Below are 13,336 nucleotides of genomic sequence, written 5' to 3'. Positions count from 1 at the left end.
CAAACGAGGCCGGCTAGGTCAGCTGAAAGACAGAGAACGTTGAGCAAAGGTCAAAGGTCGATCAGCAGCTGTTTTTTTCTTGAGCTAAAGAGCCAGCATCTTCAATAACAATGTATTTATTTATTTAACTTCTACCTGCTTTTAAAGTGGATCCAGGATCCAAACACATACATGTGTGTGTGTGTGTGTGTGTGTGTGTGTGTGTGTGTGTGTGGTCCTCGCTAATTCCAGAGATACTCACCAACATTAGTCCAACTAAGAGATTTGTTTAAATTGGTTCCGCAGTTTGTTTACATTTTAGAAAACTATTCAAAATCGTGATATCAGGTAACGTGCTGATTCAAGCCAGTGTTAGAAATGGCTCTGTTTCTCCATTTAAACAGATACATGAGAGGAAGGAGAGAACTCCAACTTGGAAAGAAAAGAAAAGAGGGATTGACTAGATTGGACCAGGAAAAAGAGAATCTCATTTCTCAAAGATACTTTTTTGTCATTAAATGTGCGGTACATAAATTTTAAAATTGAAGACGTAGCATTGTTATGTCAGCTGAGAAATAAAATATTCTGAAACAGCGGTGTGTGTGTGTGTGTGTGTCCGTGTTACTACTGATTTTGTGACCTCCATTTAGTATCTCACACGCACGTGTATGAAAAAAAAAATAACACGATAATAGAATGTGCTGGATCAAGTGCTATTTTATAAGCTGTTGAATAATAAGGGTGGAAGCCATTTTGTTAAATTAAACCAAAATTGCAGTGATAATTACAACTAGGACTCTTATATACTAGATTCTTATAAGATTTCTTTCAATACTCTCCATCTTCTTGTTCAGGTATCTTTGTATTTATCTTTCATTTTTCATTTTCAAATTGTCTCTTGCGTTTATGTTTTTGACAAAAAAAAAGCAACATGATTTTTTTCTATCCCTGATTTCTTTTTGAGATTAAATGTAAATGCTTGTGTTTAAGAAAAATCTGTTAAAAATGTTAAAGCTAAACTGTAAATGGTGTATGTGAACGTGTGTGTGCGCGTGTGTGTTGTACCTGTGTGAACGTTGCTTTTGTGCTTCTTTAGCGCGTCTTTGCTCTTGAATCTCTTCCCGCAGCTCTCGGCCTTACAGATAAACCTGGCTTCTCCTTTACAGGCTTCCTTGTGCTGTTCAAAGCTACACACAAACACTCGTTTGTTTAAGTAAAAAAAAAGTAAAAGACGGTAATGCCGTGTTTTTGTGTGTGTGTGTGTGTGTGTGTGTGTGTGTGTGTGTGTAGTACCTGGACTCAGAGCTGAAGGAGCAGTGACAGAGAGCACACTGGTGAACTCGGGAAGCATCTCCAGCTGAAGCAGAACTCTCAGTGCAGTGGAGAACGCTATAAAAACACACACATACACACATACACATACACACTTTGGAATCACTCAATATAAGCAATCTCAAATTACTAGAAATATACTGAGATTGAGTGAATAGTGCAAATCTGAAAACACTATTTAAGCTGATCATTGTTGTGTCAGCTGATCCTAAATGGTGTGTGTGTGTGTGTGTGTGTGTGTGTGGACTGACTGGCGCTGCAGTGCCTGTTTAACGGGGAACTCTTTGCCACAGTTGCGGCACTTGAACTCTTTGTCCTCGGCACTGGCTCTCTGGTGTAAACTCTGCAGGTGTTCAGCCAGAACCTCCTCACTGGGGAAACTGCTCTCACACAGCAGACACGGGTGATCTTCCTGCTTTATCGCTGACTCTATATATACACACACACACACACACAAATATACGTAATGATTAATCTAGAGCAAGTTCTACACACACACAAATATATGTTAATCTAGAGTAAGTTCTAAAACCTTTAAAACAGCAAGGATCCCTTTAAGAGTAAAAAGAAAATACTCAGACCCTTTCATCACAGATGTACTTTATGAAGATATAAATATATAAAAAAAATTTCTAAAAGGTTTTTTTTAAGTGTGCAGTACTTTCTGGCTATTTATTGGAACCATAAGTGACCAGCAAAACCAGCTAATAACTATAAGAACTTAGTGGTTGATTTCCACCACGCTAACAACCACTTGGCTCTGCCCCTTAAAAAACCTTAAAACACATTTTAAGGATTTGCCTTAAATTATGTTCTTTAAGGCAAATCCTTAAAATGTGTTTTTTAACTGATTTAAAACTGTGTGTCTAGATTGGGAACTGCAAGTAATTAAATCGATGCATATGCGGATTTTGCCATGGATTATATTTCTACACAAAGGCAGTCCAGTCCAGTGACAATGCTGAATTGCAGAAGGACAGCAGCAGAAGAGGTTAGTTGCTTTGTCTTCACTAAATTTAATTTCACTCTGTGTTGCACTGGAACTACAAGCAACACAAACCTGGTTGAGTGCTGACACTTTTGGCTTCTTTGCTGTCCTCTTCTTCATCTTTGACAATCTCGTCCTCCTCTTCCTCCTCCATGTCACTGTCCAGGTAGCCAATGAGGAGCTCCGTATCGGTCTCTATGTCATCGATGGCAAGGTAAAAGATATTCTCCCCATCCTATTACACAACATAAACACTCGTGTCTTGGTACACTGAGGTAAGAAAGTGATGTGATAAGTTTGTATTTCAGACAGAGTTCCTCCTGACGGAGAGTTTTAGAGGTAATGTTCAAGTCAGGCTTTTATACAGTTCAAACAGCCAGCGAAGCAGGCAGTACCTCATTCCTACTGCTAACCAACTAACCATACTGTTCACTCAGGATATTAAAACATACATGAACATAATTACACACACACACTCACATACACACACAGAAGACTGAAGGGAGACCCTAATTATAATAAATATCTTAGACATATGTTTTTGTGATTCGGGGTATTCTTGTCATACATGGAGTGATGCTGTGCAGACAGAATGACAAGATGAGTAATAGCTAATCAAATCGCTAATAAAAGACATGCACACACACGCACACACACACGCACACACACAGTGAGAGATGGAGGGGCGACAGAAGGAAAACAGTTTATCCACTCTTCCTGATTAAGGTCACAGGTCAAACACTGGAAAACCCTAAATTTGCTGTTATCAAACCTTCCTCTTGTCAGGGGTCAAACAGAGACCGCGAGCTCTCTTTTTTCTTTCATTAAACAAAGAAACATACATGTTCTTATTGTGTATATATACTGGCTATGGAAATTTGCCTTAATTGCAAATGTGTGTGTATCAAGATAGACTCCTGATCCTGCGCAACCCCGACCATGACTACTGGTAGCGGTTACTGCAGATGAATGAATGGCATAACATATTACTTTTCATATAGAGGAACATTAGACATTAAACACATTAAATAAAAAATGACTGGATTTTACAGGAAAATGTGTTTTAGAGAGTAGTAAGAACAGTGTGTGTGTGTGTGTGTGTGTGTGTGTGTGTGTGTGTGTGTGTGTGCGTGTGCGTGCTGTGAACTATTTAATTTAGACAGATGACAAAGATGAAGGAGAAAATGAAGAGGAAGGAAGACAGGGAGCATGAGAGAGAGAGATGAAACAGCAGTGGCTGACTTTGTGTATATCTGCATATGTGTGTGTGTGTGTGTGTGTCTGTTGTTCTTCCTTATCTTGGGCCAAGCGTCATTACACCTTCTTATCTGAGCCACCTTCAAAGCGTCAACACACACATACATACACACACACAAACACACCCACACATATAGCTCCATCGCACTGCTACAACAGTCATAACATAAACACACACTCTCTCTTCTTGTCTTTACTCTATTTTGCCTGTTTCGCAGTGTCTCTGTCTGTTTATACTTTCTCAGGAATCTTTCACCCTTCTGCTGAAATAAACCTGAAACAAAACACTAACACACACTAATAACAACCCTAAACCCAGGGAAATAAATAAACAAACAAATATATATATATATATATATGTACTACACATACTTTATATGCGTGTGCATGTATGAATACATTGAGTTTGATTGACATGGAGAGTTTGATCAGTGTTTTGAGTGGAGACTATGACCACACTCTGGTACCTGGATGGCAGCCAGGTTCTTCTGCTCCTGAGACGGTGCCTGGTGCACGAAGCGCAGCCAGTTAGCGTGTCGAGGGTTGCTGGCATCCAGTATGTAGAGCACGTCACCTCTGTTCCCTCGAACCTGCAGCAACAAAAACATGCACACAGTGAAAGCTTGGAGAACATGATTCCTGTGTTTAATCTGCAAAGGAGGAACCGGGAAGGTAATAACATGCAGAGTGGTCAGTCATTATGTTAAGTGATCACAGAACCATGTGAACACAGAACCAAAAGTTTAGGGGGTGGAGTCAGACCACATCCATCTCCTCCTCCCTGGGTGGAGTTGAACTGAAAGTCCAGGGTGTGGAGACAACTCAGTGTGTTTCAGGCTGGATAAGTGTGTTTGTTGTTGTACAGCATGGAATAGTTTAGGGTTAAGGGTTAGGATTAGGGTTGTCCTTGCAGGAGGAGTTGGATCAGGTCCGGCTCCGCCCCTTGGACTTTTAGCTCTGCAGTGAGGACTATCTCAGCAAACAGCCAGCACTTTGAATCCACCATTCTAACAAATTCAGATTCTTGCTTTTGAACTCCAGTGTACCTTTATCTGTATGTTTATGGTTGTTGTCCTGTTGGAAGGTGAACCTCCACGCTATTCTCAAGTTTCTTGAACACTGGAACAGGTATTCCTTTAGGATTGCCCTGTATTTGGCATCATCCATCTTACCATCAACCCTGATTAGTTTCCCCACTCCCTACAACATGATGCTCCCACCACCATGCTTCATGGTAGGGATGGTGTTCTCAAGCTGATGAGCAGTGTTTGGTTTCTAATGTAGCGCTTAATACCAAGTCCAAAAAGTTCTACTTTGGTCTCATCAAACCTTGTGGACTATCCAGGCTATGGTTGTCCTGTGAACATCTTCCATCATCTGAGTTATGGATCTCACAACCTCTTAGCTTCTTGGTTTCTTCTCTGTCTACTGTCTACTCTGTCTCTGTCTATATTTTCCTGTAAGAGCACGCCTCGTTGTGTTTTACTCCTTACATAACCAAGCACCATTGGCTTAAAAAGAGGGAATGATGGTGAAATGAGTCAGAATGTGCAAAGCTCCATATTTTTAAGGTCAAACATGAAGCAGAGCAACAATTATTTGTTCCTTAAACAGGTGAGAAACAGGACCGCTTCTTACATACGCAAAATGGACACAATCCTTCAGGCAAAATGTTTTGTCTCCAGAGAAACAAAATGTCTGACCCAATACTGCAACCGGTGGCATTTTGCTATTGTCTAGAAAACTGATCCAATACACAACTCTTACATCATCCTTTTGTTCACCTGATGTTTCTGTGCTGGATACACATGTCATGACCAAGTTTCTATCCCCGACATTGTTCTCACATTGCTCACATCAGCACTCAGGATGATGTGTTTTATATTACAATACACTTTTATGAGTAGGTATCGTCAGCAAATGTAGAACACTGACCATGTTTCATTGAAGCATAAGAACCAGACCAATCATTGAGAGCATCAACAAGTTAACAACCAGTGGAATCATACTTGTACAGTAAATTCAAACTGCACAGTGTATTAGCAATCCAAAAAATAACAATGACACCAAAATTCTCTTTGCCAGAGTTATCTGATGAACATTTTCAAGATAGTTATTTGCCACAATGATTCTCAACTTTTTTATAAAAAAGGAAAAGGGCAAAAAATTGATTGTGTTCAAAGAAATAAAACAGATGTTACTAAGCCATCTTTGCCAGAGGCACTTTAGGAATGCAGAAGAGCCTGAGTCTTAGTAACCTTGACATTCAGCTAATAGACACATAAAGTTCATTTTCCCCCATTTTCTCCCAATTTGATCACTGCAAATTAGAGATGGCAGTGATCCGATATCCAGCATCAGTATTGGGCCAACACCTGCAAAAAATGGTGGATCAGATATCAAAGAAAGCATATTGACTATCGGATCCTGTAACAAATATCAAGGATAAGAATTGGATTTGGAAAGCAAAATTTAATTTTGTAACTGTAAATGTTTAGAAGTTTAGCAAAGCTTAGCTTAGTAGAAAAATGCTTAGTAGATAAAACAATATCAGATGGGCATCAGTATCAGCTCATATTCAATGTTTCAGTATCGGTATAGGAAAAGAAAAAGTGGTATGGCATCATTTCTCTACTGCCAGTTCTCACTCGCTGGATCTTCCCTATCCACAGCTTTTCGAACTTCTGCTCATGCTACGTCACAGTGCAGCTGCGTGAATCTGAAGAAGCCACTAACCGAGCTCTTCTGTATGCATGAGCTCACAGACACCAGTGATTGACAGCAGAGACAGTAACATCATCCCTCCCACCCAAAGTGCAAGTCCAGTTACAACTCTTGGATGGGCCACGGATGGCTGTGGCATCATCAGGCTTCAGACTCATGATCACATGACAACAGGCCAAACACTTCTGTTGCCTGCTACCTTATTTTGTGTTAATGGTTTTATTTTTTCTTGTGATTTTTTAATGCACTAATATATTTTTATACCCATTCACAACTTGTTATTAAACCTAAAAACACTAATAATCACATTGTGAAAAAGAATGATGGTATTTCATTTTTGCCACATCTCTCAGTCCTGACTTAATGTTTAACTGATCATCATTAAAGTATAAACCATAGCATTGTTCAATTCTCGAATCTGATTGGTCAGAAGGTCTCAATTCATTTTCTATAAATCAGTAGTTCTAGACAGATCACAGGGTTATAGTCATGCACTTGTTCTAATACATTATTGTTTCTATAGTTGCAAATAATTCACAGGAACTTGTACGCCGCATAAGCAGATTAATTGTTGATCTGGTAAAGTTTTCTGTGAGGAGATTTTTTTTTTTAACATTTGTGGAAGGAGTCTCCAGTATCAGTGCTTTGTAACAGTCCGAGGTAAAGCTGTTCCTTTTATGCTTTGCAGTTTCTCCGTAATGTGACACGTGTTATTTTTTGTCTTATTACAATGTTGTGACTAATTATTTTCCTTTACCAGCATAACTCTTAAACTTTATCCTTAGCTAAAATGGCTGCCGTTGTTTCACTGCATCCACACATAGTAAGCCAAGCATAGCGACACGCTAAGATATTTAACAATCTTATGTAACATCAATCTGTAGTTGCCTTTGAGACTCTAACAAGCTCTTCTCCTGCCTCTGTTTTTGGATACAAATTATTATTTTTGCCTGACTGTGCCAGTTTTATTGGGCTGAAATGACAGCTAATGATTCCTCGCACTCTCAAATATGTAATGCTGCTCTCTCTTAATTGCACAGCTGCACTGAAACCCTCCAGCACATAAAAGCACAGTACGGTTAGCAGATTACATGCCATGGCTGGGTATCAGAGCAAACACACACGCAGCACTGTAATTTAAGATTTAACGTACTGTACGCCGCGCATCCGAGAATGTCATTCAGAAAGACAGATGTATAAATCACCTCGGTAATGCGGCCAGGCCCCGGCTGATGCAGGCTCTAATTAAAATGTTACGGAGCTGAAAATAAAACCCGAATCTCGCAGGGCAAATATTGGGAGAGCGAGAGTGGGGAAGGGAAAAGTAGGGGGGGTTTGCGCTATGTGCCCGTGGTGCTGCTTGGCAGGCAGAGCCGTTATTACGGAGACGACGTAGGCTGAGCGGTATGAGCTGAGAACATGGTCTACATGCCTGCTCTGATTACCCCTCGCCCAGAGTTGCCCAGTCAAGCGTTTCTGCACCAAAGCACAGCGTCGGTATAGTTCACGATGCCAAACCACTTTTTAGTACTCATGCTTTAGCTATCCAGTCTAGTCAAAGCATGTGCATTTATGTTTTAACAAAAACTAAATTAAAAATCAGTGGATCGTACATATGGGCTCTTAGGTGTGTACGTATTGTTAATTGGATAATTAACAAGTCAGACTAAATGGCACATTCTACCTGGATCTGCCTGAATAAATTTCACTACTCCAAGACTGTTTGACTTTTCAGTATGAGACAAACATCTGGAATGTGAATGATGTAGGAGAAAGAGTTATGGATGTAATGGATGTAATTAATACTTTATTTTCATATATTTCCCATTATTCATCATTTATTATAAAATTGAGTTAATAAAATTAACTTATATTTCATTAAATATAAAAAACAATGGACGTATATGTAATAAACATGCTGTTACGTGCTTTTAATGATTTCCAAACACCACTTACTGGAGTTGCTTTTTTTCTTTGGCTGAATTTAAATGGGGTTTAATTGGTTTATTGGTTTACAGGAAGGTATTATGTTACCAAATTTGTCTAATCTGTATGTCACGTTGCATCAATCCCTCTGCCACATGAATAAATGTAAATGATAGAGTATCTATCTACAGAGCTGCCAACATTGCCACCAAGAAAACTCCAAGCAGGCGGATAGCAAAAACAAGCAACAGTAAGAAAATAGCACAAAATACATCACAGCTACTTAATACGCATTGATGTGCATTGGGACTGGGATCCCACAGGACCAAACAAAATAGCTGCAGAAGCGAGCAGTCGAATATGAAGCTTGCAGGCCAAAGAGAAGATCAGACTGCTGCTTTATGTGAAAAAAGTAGAAAAGCCTGGTTTTTAGGTGTCTGCTATGGTGTGTAACAATCGAACGATTTTAATCGATGTATCGATTTTAAATGCAACAATTGATATGAATGAATTTGTGTAAAAATAATTCATATTTTTAAACTGATATTGATGTAAATAATTTAACAGGCTAGTACGGAGATTTGCCCGTAACTCGTGATACTTTTAAAGTAGTACTTCTCTATGTCATCATTCACAAATGGCTTATATCACTAGGCCCATACAGGCCTAGCTGAGATTCTGAACAAAGCTGGTCTCATATCGATCGGAAGCTACATGGTATTGTAGCAGATTCAGTGGTGTCAACTAATGGCAACTTAATTGTTGTCTTAAGAATCTAAATTGTATCATATTGTGTGGAACCTGATGTTTACACCACTAATGTCTACCATATTGCCATAGCAAGGGGTCAGAAAAAGGTAAATGCTTGGACTGAAACCAGCACTTCTCTATCTAGATGCAGTTCAGTCTGTGCTTTATTTATATTTATTCGTTTATCGAACACTTTAATCCAAAGCAACATTATGAGCGAGCAGTTTAGTGTTAAGGGAATTGCTCAGCTGTGTCTCTCTGGCAGTCCTGGGTTTTGAACTCATAACCTTCAGACCAGAACTCACTGCTGACATCTCATTCATCTTTAGTAAGCACTTTATCCTGGTCAGCGTTGCTGTGGATCCGGAGCCTATCCCAGGAATTCTGGATGTGAGGCGGGAATACACCTCAGATGGGATGTCAGTGTACAACAGGGCAACACTGACACGTATTTAAATTACATCAATGAACATTTATAGTTTTGTGTTTTCCAACTCAGTGTATTGTTGTGTTTTAGGAAGAAAAAAGCTATTTTGAGTAAAGATATATGTACTGTTTACGAGTGTAGCTACCTCCCACATCAGCCTCGGGTCCATGCTCTCGTCCAGATCACCAGGCATCCTCTTCTCGCCTGCGAACGGGCCGAACTTCTCTCCCTGAAACACAGTTACAGAGTCTCCGAGTTACACACACTGCCTTTAATTTAATACAGAAACAAAAAGCAGGACCTTTTTCTACCAAATTTCTGGATTATGCTCTGAGGAATTAGATGATTGCTGAACGGCGAAGTGAATTTAATTAAAGTTGAACTGACTGTAGGGACAGAGCTTTATTGTGTGTTGATTTATTGAAATATAATTTCACAAATGTATGGACACTGGGACATAAGGGCCAAACTTTAAAACAAACCCTAAACAATTAATGCTCTATGAGACTGACTGGTATTTTTAAGAATTTTACTCTTAATTCCTGTTTAGAGTTTTAAAAATAATAATAAATAAATAAATAATAAACACTGTGTAACTTTTATAAATAATAATAATAATAATACTAATAATAATAATAATAATGAAGTGTCAGGGAACTTATAGAGGCTACCTATAAAGGTAGCAAGCCAAATAGACTTTCAAATCGCGCCACACAGGCTGCCTAGTGCACTAGGTGCGCGTGGGAAGCTCATTACGCTGTAGCCTAGATAGTGCGCGTGTGGAGGGAGGACGGACCGGTTTGAGATGCAGCCTCGGGTCCAACGTTACCTCCGCTATATACGTGGCACCTCACGGTTCAGAAAAGAAAAAAGGCGATAACTTGGTGTGTGGACGAGATTAGAAGACGGCATGACATTAATAAACGCAACAGAAAGACTCGTGTGCTGTAAAAATGTCTCAGTTTTCTGTCAGTTTGTCTTCTTCGTCTGTTTTTTTTCCCTCTAAAAGCGAACAAACCTTCTTGACTCGTCTCGCAGTGTACAGCCCGACTCCGTCCTGGACTCTGGAGGACTTGAGAGCGAACCTGTCTGGCACGTACATGCCCAGCATTGTCATTACTCTGCCTTACTAATCCTGAAAAGGTTCAATTTCCTGACAGAACACGAGTAAAATGATTACAGCTGTATCTTTTTTTCTTTTCTTTTCTTTCCTTTGGTGCTGCTACAATGTTTCCCTCAGAATCTCGGCGCAGCTCGAGCCTCCATGTCGCTTTGCCTCGCCGTGATTGGTGGAAAGTTCGTAACCAAGGGCAACATGTTTTTCAACGAGGCGGAGCTTCCGCGTTGCTCGCCTGACGTCACTGCGATGCTGCGTTGTGATTGGTGGAAAGTTTGTCCCTGCGGCCTCACATTTTTTCCTTCCCATCAATCTGAAAATGAAGATGCTCTGTGGAAGTTCATACAAATCCTGTGTTTTAAAGTTAATTCAGATATATTCGGACATTTTTTTATTTCCACATGATGATCTTTTGAAATCATCAAAGTGTTAACTATTTACATGTTAAGGAGAAATATTATAGTGTAGCTTTTGTTCAGACTGATTGAAAATCATTTTTAAGACATGTTTTGGAATTTGGGATATATTTTCATTCGTTCATCTTTAATAAGAGCTTTATCCGGTCAGCGTTGCTGTGGATCCGGAGTCTATCCCGGGAAAACTGTACGTGAAGTGGGATGAGGCTTTATCCTGGTCAGAGTTGCTGTGGATCCGGAGTCTGTCCCGGGAATACTGGACGTGAAGTGGGATGAGGCTTTATCCTGGTCAGGGTTGCTGTGGATCCGGAGTCTATTCCGGGAATGCTGGACGTGAGGCAGGAATACCCCTTGGATGGGATGCCAGTCTATCACAGGACAACCTTGTCTTTAAGATGTATGCATATCTTTATATTATTTTTTGTGATCTTGCATCCATGGAAACCTACACTTTTGGTTTCTTGACCTTACTGTATCATTGTGGTGCATCATTGTGTTTTGGAAAAGAGTTGTACTCAATAAACACACAGGTATTGTTTACGAGTCTAGCAGCCTCGGGTCCATGCTCTCATCCACATATTCACTGGTTTTATCCTCAACGATGTTTTAAAAACTTTATTTATTCGTACCATACTTACGTGCCAATTAGTCAAATTTCAATACCAGGATTTGAAGAATTTTCTACATTCACATGCTTGTGCACACTTAGGGGCAATTTAGCAAAGCCAGTCCACCGACTGGTGTGTTTTTCAGAGGTGGGAGGAAACCAGAGAACCCCGAAGAAAAGTGAGAACATGTGAAACTACACACAGACAGTAACCCAAGCTCAGGTTCGAACCAGGAACCCTGGAGCTGTGAGGTGGTTGGCATTGTGGGTAATGTAGGAATCTGTTAACAACAAGAAAATTCAAACTAAAAAGTTTAAACTTAAAAAAAAACATCAACTCGGAATTCCACTCAAAATAAATCTTGGACGCCATTGAAGATCACATGTTAATTATAAAGATTCATAGGCAAGTCCTTCAGGGTCGACTTTTAACTTCAGCAAGGAACATTAAACTTGAGAGAATGCATTTTACGTTTTTCATGAAGTACCTTTTTTTTTTTTGCTGTTTTTCAAAACTTCACCAACATGTGACTTAACATCCAGCCTATGCAATTCACACCAAGCAAAATTCATTAACATGCTTCGTCTCCAGCATTTTTGTCTTACATTTTGGATGTGAACTGGGGCAGTATTTAGGCCACGCGTCCCAAAGGAATGAACAAGAAAAGTCACAGACAACGATGCACATTAAGAATTAGAAACAGATCAAACAAGCTCTAGATGTGCCACACTCTGACATTTGCATCTTCCTTTATTCATTTGGCATCACAAGCAACTTAAAGCGTGAAGCCGAATACAATCTATTAAGCTATTAGTTGATCTAAAGATCAGAAAGAGCAACAGTTAAGCATGAAGTATGGAGCAAGCACCAGAAGTCAGAAAGTTTATAAAGTGATAAAGTATAAAACCAAAATGAACAAACACAGATGGCATTTTGTTGAATTCTCTCAGTCATCCACCTTCCAAAAGCACTGCTGTTTCTATATCTGAAATTCTATATGAAACACACCTCATTTTTCCCCAGTTCTCCCAATACTCTAGTTGATGACATCTTTGAAATTTATTTCTACGCTAAAGCTACTATACAGTATTTAAACCCTTACGATGTTACAGTATATTCTCCCTCACTTATAACTGAGACAGAGGTTTCTTAAATTCCCTGGAAAATTGACCTTTGACAAAATTTGCCAGATGAACGCTGGGAGAAACTTTTGTCTTAGACTTGTTTAGCATTAATCTCTGAACATCATGACTTGATAAAGTTGAAGCTTGTGATCGAGAACCTGTATCTTTAACTCATAAGTAGTTATTATGCCAAACCTTGCACTCATTTTTGCACTCTATCTTCAGCCACATCCACCTTCCTGTTCTTGTTTAGTTTCCCTGATTGTGCTCACCTGTTCTTTGTTTCCCCCTGATTAGACTGTGTATTTATATTCTCTGCGTAGTGTGTCTTTGCAAAGTCTTATATATTTGGATCAGTTCCAAGCCTTGTGTTCCTTGTTCACGGATTCATTCATTGCCTGGTTTTAACTCTTTATGATTATGGAATTCCAGGGTTTAACCCCATCTGCCTATGCTTTGAGGACTTACTATGGATAATGACTGTGATTTCTGGAAACACCCTAATAAACGGAACATCAAGCTCACATGCCTGCCTCTAGTTTCTCGTACATGACGGAGGAAGGATGTCTAAACCTCCCCCCCAACCCCCCTCTGGGGAGCAAACCAAAACATGAGAACAGCACTCATGCTGGGAAATGCGCCACATGCTTCTCGCACGTTTTTGTTATGACATGTGCCTTTGTTTTGA

General features: G+C 39.7%; 1 protein-coding gene across 1 annotated transcript in view; it reads right to left on the bottom strand.

The window, feature by feature from the left end:
- Nucleotides 1-10,660, bottom strand: part of prdm5 (PR domain containing 5) — a 52,107-nt gene extending 41,447 nt beyond the window's left edge. The window contains exons 1-7 of the mRNA XM_034311571.2: nucleotides 10,402-10,660; nucleotides 9,529-9,612; nucleotides 4,024-4,146; nucleotides 2,372-2,534; nucleotides 1,563-1,740; nucleotides 1,273-1,368; nucleotides 1,045-1,166 (exon numbers count right to left, since the gene is read on the bottom strand). Coding sequence (XP_034167462.2) covers nucleotides 1,045-1,166; nucleotides 1,273-1,368; nucleotides 1,563-1,740; nucleotides 2,372-2,534; nucleotides 4,024-4,146; nucleotides 9,529-9,612; nucleotides 10,402-10,500 — 865 coding nt within the window. The 5' untranslated portion in view covers nucleotides 10,501-10,660. The remainder of the gene's footprint in view (nucleotides 1-1,044; nucleotides 1,167-1,272; nucleotides 1,369-1,562; nucleotides 1,741-2,371; nucleotides 2,535-4,023; nucleotides 4,147-9,528; nucleotides 9,613-10,401) is intronic.
- Nucleotides 10,661-13,336: the final 2,676 nt, after the last annotated feature.

Source organism: Pangasianodon hypophthalmus, chromosome 16 (assembly GCF_027358585.1).
Source record: "Pangasianodon hypophthalmus isolate fPanHyp1 chromosome 16, fPanHyp1.pri, whole genome shotgun sequence".
NCBI classification, from domain to species: Eukaryota; Metazoa; Chordata; class Actinopteri; order Siluriformes; family Pangasiidae; genus Pangasianodon; species Pangasianodon hypophthalmus.
Note: the sequence above shows the minus strand (reverse complement) of the source record. Positions and strands in the feature narration are given on the sequence as shown.